Genomic DNA, 16626 nt, shown 5'->3' on the forward strand with positions numbered 1-16626 from the left:
CACTACAAAGGTTCAATGCAATCCATATAAGAATCATAATCACACAATTTTGCAGAAATAATACAAAATTCAACTAGAACCACAAAAAGTCTCAAATAACCAAAGCAATTTTAAGCAAAGGATAAAACTAAAGGCATCACAGTCCCTGATTTCAGAATATATTACAAAGCCATAGTAGCCCAAACAGCATGGTACTGGCATAAAAACAGACTTCTAGACTTTTATGGAATAAAATAAGGAGGCTGGGAATAAAGCTATATACCAACTGATCCTCAACAAAGGGCAAAGATAGTCTTTTCAGTAAATGGTGCTGGGAAAACCCACATGCAGGAGAATGAGACTGGACCCTACCTCACTATACATGAATAACAACATACATTAAACACTTACACACAAGACTTCGAAACTACAAAACTATTAGAAAACACAGTAAAAAAAAAAAATGCTTGACCCGGGTGGTGGTGGCGCATGCCTTTAATTCCAGCACGCGGGAGGCAGAGGCAGGTGGATCTCTGTTAGTCTGATGCCAGTCTGAGCTACAGAGTGAAATCCAGGAAAGGCACAAAGCTACACAGCTACACAGAGAAACACTGTCTCAAAAAACAAAAAAAAAAAAAAAAAAAAAAAAAAAAAAAAAAAAAAGCTTGACCCTGGGCAGTGAGTTTGGAATATGACTCCATAAGTAGAGGCATGGAAAGCAGAGACAGCCGAGCAGATCTACATAAAACCAAAAAGCTGCTGCACAGGAAAGGAAATGATCCACAGAGTGCAAGACAACCCATGGAATGGGAGGCGATATTGTAAACCATACATCAAATAAGGTGGTGATGCCCCAAACAGCTAAGGCAATGGTTCTCAACCTTCCTAATGCCATGAACCTTTAACACAGTTCCTCCTGTTGTGGTGATCCCAACCATAAAATTATTTTCATGGCTACTTCATAACTATAATTTTGCTACTGTTATGAACTGTAATGTAAATGTGAGCATTTTCTGATGGTCTTAGGTGACCCCCGTGAAAGGGTTGTTTGACCCCCAGGTTGAGAACTTCTGATCTAAGGCATTCCTAGGACTCAATGGCAGAGAGCCTAGGAACATAGCCAGAAAGTAGGCTAAGGGTTTGAATAGACATTTCATCTAAGAAGCCATGCATGAGGAGATGTATGAGGAGATGCTCAACCTCATAAATCACTAGGGAAATGCCAATTCAAACCACAATGAACTGTCATTTGATTGATACTTAGGTGGCGATTATCACAAAATGAGACAGGAGTAGCTGGGGAGACCGCAGCAAACTGGGAACCCCCGACCAGTGATTACGGGAATATAAGATAAGGTCGCGTGGGAAACTGTACCCAGGACCCTCAGCCAATCGTAAAGCAGAATCATTTCTGGGATTTATTCAGATGAGCTGAAATCATGACCTCTCCGCCTCTCTGTACTCACTCCCATTTTCACTGCAGTACTGGTCACAAGAACCACACTGTGAAAAACAACAGGAATGGCCGGCCCTCAGTGCGTGCGTGGGTGAAGGAAACATGGTGTGTATGCAGAAGAGAACATTTATGCAGTGTTTAAAAGAGGCAAACTCCACAATACTAGCCATATGGATGAGCCTGAAGGACGTCACGCTAAGTGAAACAATCTGGCCAAGGAGGATAATTACCGAATGGTTCCACTTGCACTAGGCGCCGTGGTTTGGAGGTGGTTTGCCTCTATGAGTTTATGTGTTGGAAGCTTGGTCCCCAGCGTGGCAGTGTTGGGAGTTGGCACAGAACCTCTCAGAAGAGTAGGTATAGGGAGAAGAAATCAGATCACTGGGGGTGGTCACTACCCCCCAAAGCAGGGAATGCTGTGGAGTGAGCTCTCCAGTTGTTACAAAGTAAGTCAAAGAGCAGAACTGAGTTCTGCATCTATCTCTGACTTTCTATCTCACTCTGTGATCTTTTGCCATGATGCCATCCGCCATGATGTGATTCAGTGGGCAGAGCTGGAACTATGGTGTTTGGACTGGTAGCCGCCAAACACTGTAAGCTAAGTAAATCTTCCTTTTTAAGATAGAACAGTCAGCATCTGGTATGATAGCAACAGAAACCATGCTAATTCCTCGGCAATCTAAAATAGTCAGAGTCATTGAGTCAGAGAACAGGGCAATGATTTCCACAGGCTGGAGGGATTGTGAAGTGGGCAGTGATTTGTTATCAGTGTGTAAAAAACCAGCAGTTACATAGATAAATGAGTTCTAGGGATCCGCTATCCAGTGTTGTATGTCTAGACAACACCATATTTATCCTTAATCTGTTAAGGAGGTAGATCTCCAGCTAAGTGTTAGCACGACAACATTAATGACCTTTTTCTTTGTGTGTGTATACATCTGTGTGTCGTGCATGTATGTATGTGTGTGTGCTCCCATGCATGTGAGTATGTATTTGGAGGTCAGAGGTTGATGTTAGGGTCTTTCTTGATTACTTCCACTTTATTAACTAACCAGCTGTCCCCAGGGATGATCCCTTCTCTGCCTCCCCAGCACTGGGACTATAGTTGTGCCACATCTGCTTTTAAATGGGCATGAGGAATCTGAACTCCAGCCCTCACATTTGCAGGACAAGTGCTTTACCCACAGAGCCATCTCCCCAGGGGAGCCCAAGAAAAATAAGTCAAAAAGATCATGCTAAGCAAATACAAGGCGTGAACAGAAGGCAGGGAGACACACATGAATACACATACAAGAACATCTCGGTCTTTGGCCCCTCCCTGTTACTTCCTCTCTCTGCTTCCCGCTGTCACAAGGTGAGCAGCTCTCCTTGCCCATGCTCTTTCTCCATGATGATTCTGGCTCACCACAGACCTTCAAACAATGGAGCCAGATGACCATGGCTGGAACCTTCTAAAACCATGGACCCAAAGTCAATTTTTCCTCCTTTTAAATGGTTTCTCTCAGATATCTATCTCAGCAACAAAAAAGTTAGACTTAAACATTTGGATAGGAAGGACAGGTGCTACAGCCAACTTCATGGCCCCAAAGGAAAGCCTATGCCTTCCCAGCACAGGGTAAGTAGCAACAGCAAATTTGGCTTTAGAAACTTCCTCGACCTGGCTGCACTTGCTCTGGGGCTGCAGCTCAAGCTTGGGTGTGAGTATGTGTGCTAAAGGCAGGTTAGGGGGCAGCTGACTCTTCAGAATTCATCTCTTCAAGGCTTCATCTTTTCTTAGGGTTGCACCTGAGGGTACTTTTTGGGAACGATCCTTGGATGGAGAGTTCAGGATCTCCAGGCCAACCCTTGGCATAGATTGGCTGGATGTTTCCGAGCAGGGATTCTGCTCATACTCCCTTTAAGATCTGGCATATGCTTCGGTCCCAAGCCTGAAGGACACAGCTCTCTTAGAGCCCCAGTGCCCAGTGGGTCCTCTAGGCACATCTATCTTCCATCCTAGCTGCTCTAGTGTACACAACTCTCTCTGCATGCAGTGCTATTCGCTCTAACCCTTAGAAAAATAGTGCCTTCTGGTTTGAATCTGAAATGTTCCCCCTAGGCTCCTGTTTTGAAAGCTTAGCCCTGGGCTGCTGGTGCTATTTAGGGGAAAGCCTGGATGCTCTGAGGGGCAGGGCTGGAAGAAGTTTGATACTGGGGCTGGGGCTGGGGTGAAGGGAAGTATGTCCTTTGGTGGTGCGTTATCCTCCACTGCTTCTGGTCTCGCTTTCGGCTTCCTGTTCTCCACCACACGCCCCAGCCACCATCATGTTCTGCTCAGGTGTATGAACCCATGTAATCATGGACATGACTCTTGAAACCATGAGCCAAATCTTTCCTTCCTTAATTATTTCCCATCAGGCATTCCGTCTATCACAACCATGCTTTTTGTAACTAACAAAAAGTGCGGTTAAAGCTTTTTTGCAGTTGAGGAAAGCCCAGAGCAGGCTATCTCGTCCCCAGGAGGGTACAGCTTGAAAATCAGGTGAATGGAATTGCAGGCGCTGGGTAGCTTGAGCCAGTCTCTGGGGTGGGGGTGGGAGGAGTATCTGATTTCTTCTTTTACAAATACTGAAAGGCATAGATGGTTTACTATTCAAGATTACCATGAGCACAATGTGATTCTGTGTTTGTTGAAATCCCCCCACTCCCGCCCCAGTACTTGACTCATCAAATAAGTGTGCATTAGGAAGGTCGTGTCGGTCCCCCCCCCCCCCCACTTGTCTGTGCAGACCTCCTGGCACCTTCCGGATCTCACACCACAAAGTTTGCACCACCTTAGGTGGTGTGAAAAATCTCCCAGCAGCCAGGGCCAGCACTCCCTACAGGCCTGTTTCCTGCTTGGGGAGCAGGTGACTGTAACAGCAGGGGGAGGGCCCAGGTCATGCAGAAAGAATTGGGCAATTCAGGTCACTGCCCTAGAACCACACTACTCCTTATCTTGAGACGGCTCATGGGGGCACACGGCCATGTGGACAAGAACGCAATGGGCACTCCCAGACCCTGTCCTCTGAGGAAGGCTGCCTTCCTTCCACTGTCTCCAAGGGACACAAAAGCCCAGGCTGCGGCTCCTCTTGGCACTGCACATTGACCTGAGACCCTGAAGAGTAAGATCAAGTCAGGAGAGGCCAGGAATTGATTGAGTGAGGCATCTCTGAAGTGAAGCTTAGTCATAAAGAAACAGAGACTGCCAACATGGGCTGGCTCGGTGCTGTGGGTTTAAAGGTGACCCAAGGGTGATGTGTGCTCTGCTTTAGGCTGGGATGGGCACATCGTCGTCCCCCAACGGAGTGCTCCCCAAACACAAGCACACCTTCCTTTTGCTCAATTTGCTAATTATAGTTTATTCAAAAACACAAGCATGCCTCTTGACTCTGCTCGTTTCTTTTCCCAGGAGATGCTTCGAAGAACCTGCCCTACACTGCGGTCTTCTCTGCCAGAGGCTCACGACCCCCCACACCCCTTTCTTGCCACTTTTCAGTCCAGGCCCTTTGGTTCTCCAGACACTGTCCTTCCCTGTGTCCTGGTGTCAGGGAGAGGCCAGGGGTGGGCAGAGTCAGGGCTGGTACTAGCTCCTATTGGAGGATGCTGGGGACTGGTACTAGCTCTTATTGAAGGATGCTGGGGGCGGGTACCAGTTCCTATTGGAGGATGCTGGGGGCGGGTACCAGTTCCTATTGGAGGATGCTGGGGGCGGGTACCAGTTCCTATTGGAGGATGCTGGGGGCGGGTACCAGTTCCTATTGGAGGATGCTGGGGGCGGGTACCAGCTCCTATTGGAGGATGCTGGGGGCTGGTACCAGCGCCAATTGAAGGACACCAGGATGCTTTTCATTTACTCTTCTGGCACTTTCTGGAGACATCACCTTCCAACTTGCCTCCTCCCTCCCGGCCACTCTTCTTCTACCTCCTACATACCTCCCACCCCCTGGTGATACCACCCATTTCTAGCCTCGAGCACCAGATGTCCATCAATGCCCGACAGAAACAATTTCCTTACTTCCCACGTGACCTCTTGGGGAGCTTTGGCTCCTTCTGCCCACCATCCTCACGACAGCCTTTGAGGAGACTCAACAAGTGACCCATTTTCCTGGCTCTCATTCCCATGACGATTCTCTTCCTGAAACTCATACTCCAGAGAATGTAGTCACCGGGCCGGTAAATGGGAGTTCTGTCCCATCCTCCTCCCTTCCATCTCATATCAGCCAATCTGAATGGCTAATCTTAAGGATGCCAAAGTCCCGGCCCTCAGCTTGCTCCCTGCTAGTGGGTAGTGGATTGTTTTCTCACCATTGAGCTTCCCTCTGTCATTTCTGCCTTTCTCTATCCCCCAAACGGCCACTGTGACCTTATAAAGTGAGCTTTTCTATCTGGAAGAGCAAACACCCCCCAAGCTTCCTTCTCCAAAGTCTCTTGACTTCTCTTATTATTTTAAAGGTTTTATTTTTATGTGTATATATGAGTTTATGTGTACCACATGTGGGCAATGGCCACAGGGGCCAGAAGAGGGTGTTGATTCCTTGGAATTGGAGTTACAAGCAGTTATGAACTGCCCCACATGGGTGCTTGGAACCGAACCTGCGTCTTCTGAACAAGCAGTAGGTGCTTCTATCCTTTGACCCATCGCACCAGCCCCTATTTACTATCTTAAGACCAACTCTACAAGCAAAACATTAAAAACAACAACAACAACAAAAAAATCAGGCACATGCCTTTAATCTCAGCACTGGGGAGGCAGAGGCAGGCGGATCTTATTGAGTTCGAGGCCAGCTTGGCCTACAAAGCAAGGACAGCCAGAAATTTTACAGAGAAACCCTGTCTTGAAAAACAAAAAGCAAAACAAAACAAAACAACAAAAATCAGTGGTAAACCAACTCAGTAGAAAGACGCCTTCATTGATACGCCACCCTAAATCTCTTCTACTAAATTCTAGATTAGGAATTACTGAAGTCTTGGTTAGAACTTATCTCTATTCATGAAGTAGGAGCATCGGGGAATTCTCTCTCTCCTTTACAAAGGATGCCTCCTTCGATATGTTATTCAACTTCATTGCTTTCTTGTGTTTTTCTCAAGTCTACCTGGGTAGAGCTTCCAGGAGTAGTGGCAGGTGGGCAGGGCCGTGAGGAGGCCCAGGCCTTTGCTCTTACCTCCCTGAGGCACGTGTAGATGGGGCACACCAGCACTCGGAAGGGCTCGCCAGTGCTGCTCCGCATGGTGCCGAACACCTCGCACAGGAAGGTGATGAAGCCCAGCCATCGCTCCACATCCTGTTGCTGCAGCTCCTCACGCACAGTGAAGTCCTTCTGCAGGGGCACAAGAGACCATGTCAGCCTCACTGGCCTGGGAGGGTCCAGGCAACCCTAACTGGACCACAGCACCTATGGTCCAAGAGCTGATCCTGTGTTTAAATGAGGACAGAAACTACCCTGCCTTGTATCTATCCATGGCATCACACTTCCAATTACTCTGAGTCGGGGCTTAGCTTTTCTTCCTCTGAGAGTTGCTCAGCCTTGGTTACCTTCCTCCTTCACAGATGTCCCTCAGCCTTGCCTGGAAGATCCCAAGACTACGGACTGGGAATGTATGGTGGTGGTCCAGGTGGATGTATGCTGGGAAGGGGTAGGCAATGACACCTTTCTCAGATTCGTTTACCTCCCAGTTCAATTTGTTTAAATCGTCTCCTTTGACTCTCAAATCATCATCAACCTACCAGGGAGTTATGGAGGATGCTGCTCACCCTCACAGATCAGCAGTCCACCACTGAGGCCCATTTTAGCCCCTGTGCTAGGCTCAAAGCAGAAGAATAACTCCTGCCCACTACTACCCTGGCAGATAATAGGGAAATGTTATTTTATTACTACTATTATTATTATTATTATTATTATTATTATTATTATTATTATTTGTGTGTGTGTGCTTGATGTGGGTATGGGTGCCACAGTGTGGAGGTCAGAGGACAACTGTGCAGAGTCAGTTCTCTGTAAAACATGGTTTGGGGGGATCAAACTCAGGTCATCAGGCTTTCATGGCAAGTGTTGAGCCATCTTGTCCATCCAGCAGGAAAATCTAAAGTCTTCATTCACCCACCCACCCACCCACCCTTCTCTTAATATTATTGTGTTAGGTGCCAGGTAGTATACAAACGGCTAGGGTAAAGCTTATTCACCCTGAGCTATTGGCACAAGAGAGAGAGAGTTTAATTGCCATCAGAAGAGTCTAGAAAAGTGATTATGGGAGCTCAGAAGTAAGAGTATTCACAACTGAAAATCAGAGCCTGGATGAAGCCTAGAAGTCTGAGATGCAGCCAAGGGCCTAGTCAGATGATGGACTGGAATGGGAAGAAGAGCAGAAATTGCCAGGTGCTGGGGAGGGAGACACAGAGTCAATGGCTGACACAGGAGTTTCTGCTTTGTAAGATGAAAAAGTTGCAGAGTTCTTGCACGACAATGTGTACGTAACATTTTACATTAGCAGGTGGTACAGTTAGGATGCTTGAGTCGGTAAAATTTATACCGTTTTATTAAAAGTAAAAAATTAAAACCTTTCTTGAGTGGATGTTTCAGCCAACAAAATATATGCCTCAGTTCTGAGGGAAATCAAGGTAGAGGAGGACAGGAAGGTGAAACTGAAATTGAAACCAGGCAGACTTAATGAAGTTAAGACAAAACAAGTCAGTAAAAGGTTGTTTTTAAAGAGTGAATCAAAAGCCAGGAATACTTTTTGGAAGAGAAGATATTTAATTTTTATTTTTAAAATTCATTTCGGCTCAATTCTAATTTTTTAATGCAACCTAAATGGTAATTTTATAGTAGTAGTTAGCTAATGATACAAAATTAAATTAGGAAAGACTGGTTAAGACTGTGAGATGGGAACCGAAGAGTGGAAAGCAAACATCACTTCCAAATTTATACCGTAAGGATTTCATGTCATTACTCTTCCTCAGCTTGATTATCAGAGAACTACGAGTAAAAGTATGCCTTGAAGAATACTTCAACTGAAGGTCCTCAGTGGAGGCTCCTTCCTCTCTGATGACTCTAGCTTGTGGCAAGTTGACACATAAAGCCAGCCAGCACAACTGACCCCTTGTCGATATGACACACAAACACATCACTGTTAACCCATGACCTCCCTTTCTTTTTCATCCCCAAGATCGCACACTGAGAACACAAATAATTTTAAAAGTCCCCCAGTCTTTACACATTCTAGCACATTAAAATCTTAGTAACCAATCCCTTTTAAAATCCAAGTCTCTCAACTGTGGGCTCCAGTCAAATATGTTCTTCCTTCAAGAAGAAAAATCAGGGCACAATTACAATCAAGGCAAAACAATTCCATCTAATGTCAGAGATCCACTCACAGTCTTCTGGACTCTTCCAAAGGGCTTGGGTCACTTCTCTGGCTCTGCCCTCTATAGCACACATGGCTTGTCTAGGCCCCAGGTTGCTCTGTTCCACATCTGTTGTTGTTCTTGGTGGTTATCCCATGGTACTGGCATCTCCAAAATGCTGGGCTCCCTTGCTGCAACTGGGCTGCACTGTCACCAATAGCCTCTCATAGGCTCCCTTCATGGTGCCAAGTCTCAACTTCTTTGCATGACCCCTTCAGTCCTGGGTCTAACTGTCACTGAGGCTGCACCTTCACCAGTGGCCTTTCCTGGACTCTCACAGTGCCAAGCCTCAGCTGCTCTCCATGACCCCTTCATGCCTTCAAAACCAGTACCACCTGGGTGACCCTTACACATTACCAAGTCTGGCTGCCAGCATGAGGTACAGACATGGCTTCCTCTGGAACACAGTGTTTCTCTGGGCTCTCAAGAAACACTTCCCAGAAGGTTTCCCTTCAGTGATGCTGGTCTCTTTCTGTCTGTCTCTCTGTTTTTCTGTCTCTCTCTCTTTTTAAAAAGATTTAAGTGCTCTATCTGCATGTATGCCTGCAGGCCAGAAAAGGGGATCCGATCTCACTACAGGTAATTGTGAGCCACCGTGTGGTTGCTGGGAATTGAATTCAGGACCTCTAGGAAGAGCAGCCAGTGCTCTTAACTTCTGAGCCATCTCTCCAGCCCCAAGGATTCTGGTCTCTTCTTAATCACTACTAATTTCCCAGCTCCAGCTGACCAGCATCAATTGTCCCAGTAACATAAAGGTTTCACTTTAGTAGTTCTGATATCTTGTTAATCACAGCTGATTCTTCAGCCTCAGCTAACCAGAACCACGGGATCTTAATTCAAAATAACAAATGGTCCCAATAGAGTCTTTAAACTTCCCTCTGGAACTTCACAAGCCAGGCCTCCTTCTCCTGCACTGCCCTCAACATTCTTATCTTCCAAGCTCCCACAGAACATCCCACTGAGGTCTCAATACTCAATGGCTTTTCTAGCCCCAAGTTCCAAAGTCCTTCCACAACCCCCGCCCCCCAACATGATCAGGTCTGTCACAGCAATACTCCCACTGCACTGGTACCGATTTGTCTTAGGGTTTTTATTGCTTCGATGAAACACCATGACCAAAAAGCAAGTTGGAGAGGAAAGGATTAATTAGGTTTACACTTCAGGATTGCTGTTCATCACTGAAGGAAGTCAGGGCAGGAACTCAAACAGGGCAGGATCCTGGACACAGGAACTGATGCAGATACCGTGGAGGGGAGCGGCTTACTGACTTGCTTCCCATGGCTTGCTCAGTTCACATTTTTATAGAGCTCAGGACCAACAATCGAAGGATGGCACCATCCACCATAGGCTGGTCCCTCCCCCACTGATCAGTAAATGAGAAAATGCCTTTCAGCTGGATCTCATGGAGGCATTTCCTCAACTGAGGCTCCTTTATCTCTCTGATGACTCTAACTTGTGTCCAGTGGACACACAAACCAGCCAGTGCATCTCTCAGCTTCATGGGCACCTTTACCCACATGTACATACCCACATTTAGGCACATGCACATAAAATTTTAAAAAAGGTTAGGTATATGCTAAAATTTTGGATATATTAGATTAAGTGGAACATGTAATTACATTTAAAAATATGTGACTATGTTGCATTGTATTTCTAGCAGAGTTATTCAAAAACTCAACTAAAAAAATTCAGGAAACCATCACCAGCTAAAGAAATATAGGAATGAACATAATATAGATAAGACTGGAAATTAACTAGAAAATAAGAAAGGAAATTACATCCAAAAGCAAGAAGGAAGAATTAGAAAAAATTTCCATATGAAAACAAATATGAAAGAGGTAAAAGCGTGACAAAAATTATGACCATGTTAAGTTGTGAAACATGATGAAATGAATAATGTTTCAGAAAAATAAATATCATTAAACCTTACTAAAAAAGAAAGAGACCAAAGCCAGAAGAGATGAAAAAAAGACATGAAATAAAATGAAGTTATGAAAGAATTACCCTTATAGGGAGGTTATGGAAGAATTTCCCTTATAGGGAAGTCTCTAACATCAGGACTCTTTAATAGATAAGTTTATCCAAACTTGTCTTAAAAAATTGAGATAATTGTTGTCATTTAGAAATGGATCCAAAACACAGGGAAAAATGAGCTTGCCAGCCAATCATCTACATCCGAAATCTCCCAGTAAGTTAAAAATAAGGATCACATCAGCTGACCTCTCTAATGTGAATGGATGGGGAAGTTCTAAATGAAATGCCAGCAAATAGATCCATTATAACCAAGTAGACTTTCATCCCAGGAAGGCTGCAACGATTCAGCATCAGGAAATCTATAAATGCAATCTATTACATCAAGGGGTCTGATTGAAAAACAGCAGCAATGCCCATGGGTGGAAGAGCCAGAGAAAATTATTAGATTATATGTATGAAAAACCCAAGAGAACCCTCTAATAAAGATTAATCAGAGTTTAGTAACTAATTAATGAGTATTTAGCTATTAAATTAATATATAAAAGTCAACAGCTTGCTTTCATGACACAATTTACCAGTGAGATGTTTTAATGATCAGAATCTAATTTATTAAATCTTAATATGAACTTTTGTGTGTGTGGCAAGGGCACTGGATGTAGACTTGGGGGGGGGGGGGGGGGGGGGACAAAAAACAAAAACAAACGATCCTAAAAGTAATTTGAAAGAATAATAGGGAAAATCACTAGTCAGGACACAACAAAATTGGAAAGGGTTGATTACTTTTAATTTATTCCAAAGCTTTAATAATTAAAAGGCCATGGGATTGGCGGAGCATGGACAGCTAGATCAGATAGCCCAGACGCAAGTTTGGCATCCACAAGAGTTTATCATATGATCTCCCGAGGGCCACAAATCAGAGGCAGAGGATGCAGTATCCACGTGAGCAACACTGTGGCCACAGCTGTCCAATATCAGGCAGAAAAGAATCTACAGTCTCAAAGCACCCTGGACCCCAAGATGAACTCCAGGTGGACTAAAGAGGCAATTTCTAAGAAAAAGAAAAACTTGAAGAAGGTGAAGTGGAGTGAAATCACACTTTGTGGTGGAGAAAGGCGGGCTTTAGGGTGAAGCAACAGAGTTTGCACCCAAACACTTAAGAGGCTACAGGGGTGGGGTGGGGTGGGGCAACAGGCCTTCAGTAAATAGGACAGAGGGTAATTGCTTTACTATCTATCAGTGGTTATCAACCTAGGGGTCAAATGTCAGATACCCCCCATCTCAGATATTTACATGATGATTCATTACAGCAGCAAAACTACAGTTATGAAGGAGCAACAAAAATAATTTCCTGGTTGGGGGTCACCACAACATGAGGAACTGTATTTAAGGGTCGCATCATTAGGAAGGTTGAGAACCACTGATGTGTGTGTGTGTGTGTGTGTGTGTGTGTGTGTGTGTGTGTAGGATCTTCAAACTGGTAATAGCAGCACCAAGCCCATCATGGACAAAGACAGAGGACATTCAAGGAGTGAATTACTGGTCAAAACAAAATTTGCCAGTAATCACATGGAAATGGCTGTGCATAGGGCTCACGCCTATAATTCCCGCAATTCTAAGGCAGAGGCAAAGAGGATTTACCGCAAGTTTTACATCAACCAAGGGGACACTGTGAGATCCTACCTCAAGGAAACCCTCAAAAGTGCACACATTTAATAGCAGTTGAAATGAAATGAAGGAAAATACATGTTCGCCCATCTGCTTATATCAATGCTTTAACAATGGCAATCATCAGTGCTGGTGAGGATTCGAGTGACAGGCACTTTTTGTTTTTGTTTTTGTTTTGTGTTTTTGAGACAGGGTTTTTCTGTATAACCCTGGCTGTCCTGGAACTAGCTTTGTAGACCAGGCTGGCCTCAAAATCAGACATTCACCTGCCTTTGTCTCCTGAGTGCTGGGATGCACCACCACCACCCAGCCAGAGACAGGCATTCTTATACATGGGCAGTATACATTTTTCCTGAGAAATCTTAATTAAGCCTTAAGAGTCATCCGGCAATTATATCTCTGGGTTACTATCATAAAAAAATGAGAACAGGAAAAATATTCTTAATGGGCCAGTGAGAGGGCTCAGTGAGTAAAGGGCTCCCCTACAAGTTTGACTATCTGCATTCCATCCCTGGGGTCCACTCGGTAGAAGAACACTGTCTCCTACAAGCTGACCTCTGACCTTCACATACAAGCTAGTACATGCACATGTGCACTCACACACAATATAAATACAATAAATGTAAATGACCTCTTGGAGCAAGCTTAATATACATACAAATTCAAGAGTCTAACCACCCAACAAGGCAATGATTAAGTCAGAGATGACCATGCATTCACTAAAACTTGCTTGTTGTCGGCCCACAGGGTGACACACGCCTCTGATCCCAGCACTTAGGGTCAAAGGAAGAATGATCCCCATGAGTTTGAGGCCAAACTAGTCTACATAGCGAGTTCCAGGACAGTCATGGTTAGAGAGACCCTGTCTCAAAAACAAAACAACAACCAAAAAAAAAACAAAAAACAAACAAAAAAACCCAAAAACAAAAAACCAAAAGAAAAAAACTTGTTTGTGAAAAATTTATAAAAGCACAAAAAATGTTTTTATAATGCTAAATGAAAATAGTAAAACTCAACTGTGTGTACTATATAATCTTATCCACGTATGCAGTTTTTAAAAGAACTGTTCACAATGTTTAATACAGTTGCTCCCAAATAGTGGAAATGTGGATGGCCCTTATTCTTTCTTTTATTTTATGGACTTTTCTAAATTTCTTTTCATAACCAGAAAAACAGGTACTGACTGTAATGTTTTCTTTCCTTGCTCCCCACCCCCAGCTCTTTTCCTTTTAAAGTAGGACAGTGGAAGTCTTGGGGTGACTGGCAGCTGGAGCTGACTTCCACCAGATGGGGTGTGAATATGCCTCACCTACAGGAGGGAGCCTAGCCTGTGTCTCCTCCTGACACGTGTTAGAGGTTGCCAGCTTCCCTCCACACAAAGAGCCCCTTTCTGCCAGCTGAAACTGGCCTGTCCTTGGTTCTTGACTCTGCCCCCAACCTCAGCCTCTTGCGTCCAAGAGCAGCAAGGGGCCTCAGTTCGGGGGCAGTTATTTCAAAGTCTGCTGTTTGGCTCTAGGTTCTCATCTGACGGGCAGGCTCCCTCCCAGTAACCCCTGGTGTCTTTCCCCAAACTTTAAGGCTACCATTTAAGCCCGGTTTCCTGCCTAAAACTATTTATTGACGTACTGCTATTTCCTGCACCGGCCACATCAATAAGCCCTGAAAGCCATTCAGTGTCTCAGGTTTCTCAAGGCATTCTGGGAAATTCTTCCCACTCTGGATAACCACATGAACTCTGGTGTGGTAGAATTCTGTGGCCAAGCCAAAAACAGCTGTGTACAGACAGAAGGGGAAAAACACAGCTCCCTACCCCCTCGACCCTTGTGGGCAGGCGAGCCACAGCAGGGAGATGCTGCTGGGAGGCGGGGTGGGGGTGGGGGTGTGTGTGTGGGAGGGTGGGGCTGGCACAAGGACCACAGTGTATTTTTGCACTTCCTGGGGTAGACAGGCAGCTCTGCACCCTGCACATTCACCACTATCCTGGTCTCACTTTTTATAAAACAACCGACCAAGGGATATCTGCCCATCCAAACTGGACTTCCCCAGCGGCTGATGTGTTTCTGTTCAGAGAGGTACAGCAACATCATTCCGGCACCTCCACTTCAGCGAGGGGTGGGGTGGGGGTGGGGGAGAGAGTGCTCTTTTAGTAACTGCTGGCAGGAAGTTTTTTTTTTTTTTTTTTTCCCTTGTGAAGTTGGGATGCATGTGGGAGAGGTAGGTAATGGGGCGTGTGTGGAGGAGGGGGAGGGGCAACCAGAGGTTGTCCAGTATCCACAGCTCTGCCGTTCTTCCGCAGAATTAGTGGAGGCTAAAATGAGTTATTTGACAGAATTTTTTTATATTGAAAAGAATGAAGACATTTTCAAATCAAATTCACTCTGTTTTTGTTTATCTGTCTCCAACTTTCTCTTCCTCCAGAATTCCGTTCCAAAGTCTCCTCAGGGGGGCCTCCTCTGACTACCTGCCTATAGTGGCAGCCCCCTGCTCCCCACTAGCTCCCTCCTAGCCATTGACATCTGACATGGTGGTCTGAACATGTTGCTGATCTGATGACTGGCAGGGATGGATCCATGCCTCGCCTCTAGGATGGTGCCTGGCTCATGAGAGGTGTTCAGTCATTGAGTGGGGACCAGACAGATCACTGCTCTGTGATAGAGGACCAGATGTCTCTTCTGTGAGACCCCTAGGCTGATGCTCTGCTCTGCTCTTCTCTTCTTTCTTTCTCTTTCTTTCTTTCTTTCTTTCTTTCTTTCTTTCTCTTTCTCTCTCCTCCCTCCCTCCCTCCCTCCCTACCTCTCTCCCTTTCATTCATTCCTTCCTTTTTGGTGTTTTGAGAAAGGTTTCTTTGTGTATCCCTGGCTGTCCTGGGACTAGCTCTGTAGACCAGGCTGGCCTCGAACTCACAGAGATCTACCTGCCTGGACATCCAGAGTTCTGGGATTAAAGGTGTGCACCACCATCTCCTAGGTGATGCTCTTCTTCTTCATCCAAGATTTGAGATCGGAAAGGGAGGACGTGTGCCCAGCTCACCTTTTCTCTTCTTTGTGGCTTTAACGACCCTCATTTCTTGTCACCATCTTTGTGGCAGCTTGCACTAGGGATGACTCACAGTACATTTCACTTTTGTGGGTCATATTTTTGACGTTTGCTGTTCCTTCACCTAATCTTAATTTTTCTCCTTTCTTGCAAATAAGGCCACGCTGTGGTGCCATGGTGTGGTGGGGACCACTTGTGATTTTTTTTTTTTTTTTGCCCAGCTCCTCCCGACGGGAGTTTCTCCTTTGGGATTGGCCCTCTTTGGACAGCCTGTCACGTTTGTGTTTCTCACTTGGCCACACAAACTCTACAATGTCTCCTCATTCCTCCAGCCCTATCACTCAGCCCAGGGCCTGCTGCCTGCACCCAGGAGAAAGCTGCTGTCTCAACCAAGACATAATCCTTGGGGAAGCCCAGGAAAGGAGACTTTTTCTCAGAGCCCCCAAGGAAGTCTTTTCTTATGCCAGAGGCATCAGCAGTAAGGAGGGGAGGGGATCCCCAAGTTTAGGGCTTCTCTGAAATCTATTTGTGATAGTATATCTTCACAAATTGGGTCATTTCTGGCCCCAGAAGACCCCAACTGCTGCATTTCTCATTTCTCTTGAGACTTCAACACTTCTGCATCCTAAAGACTTGGGGATGCTCAGCCACTTGGAGTTGATTCGTGTTGACTCAGGACCAAAAGGAACTGATCCAGGTAACGACAGGCCCCTTTGACATGACAGGCTCCTGGCCTCCGGTGAGAATCACTCTTGCCCAGTGTGAGTGAGCAGAGTTGAGGGAGAGAACGGAGTGGCACTGGCTGCTTTCCCTAGCTTAGGGTGTCAGGAGGATGGGGAACCTAGCTTGGGTACCAGGCAGATCTTTGTTCTTTTTTCACACCTACACAGGAAAGCATGGAGTAGGGCTCCCCAGCACTCACTGCAGGCAGGTCTGACCTCTTGGGATCAAGGAGTCCCATGTGCAATGATCGGGCACACAGTAGGTTTTTAACAAGTGGCAGAGACCTCTGGGAGTAGTCTCCTGCATCATCCTGGCCATCAAAGCCTGTCCTAGACCTCGATGTTTCCTCCTTCTGGCAGGCTCCAGTCAA

The 16626-nt window shown here is 45.6% G+C and overlaps 1 protein-coding gene across 4 annotated transcripts in view; it reads right to left on the reverse strand.

Moving 5' to 3' along the window:
• Ctif (cap binding complex dependent translation initiation factor) overlaps positions 1-16626 on the reverse strand; it is a 262595-nt gene that overhangs the window by 32166 nt on the left and 213803 nt on the right. For all 4 annotated transcript variants that reach the window (XM_036205046.1, XM_036205048.1, XM_036205045.1 and 1 more), the window contains exon 10: positions 6619-6774. In XM_036205046.1, coding sequence (XP_036060939.1) covers positions 6619-6774 — 156 coding nt within the window. The remainder of the gene's footprint in view (positions 1-6618; positions 6775-16626) is intronic.

This window comes from Onychomys torridus, chromosome 13 (assembly GCF_903995425.1).
Source record: "Onychomys torridus chromosome 13, mOncTor1.1, whole genome shotgun sequence".
Classification (NCBI taxonomy): domain Eukaryota; kingdom Metazoa; phylum Chordata; class Mammalia; order Rodentia; family Cricetidae; genus Onychomys; species Onychomys torridus.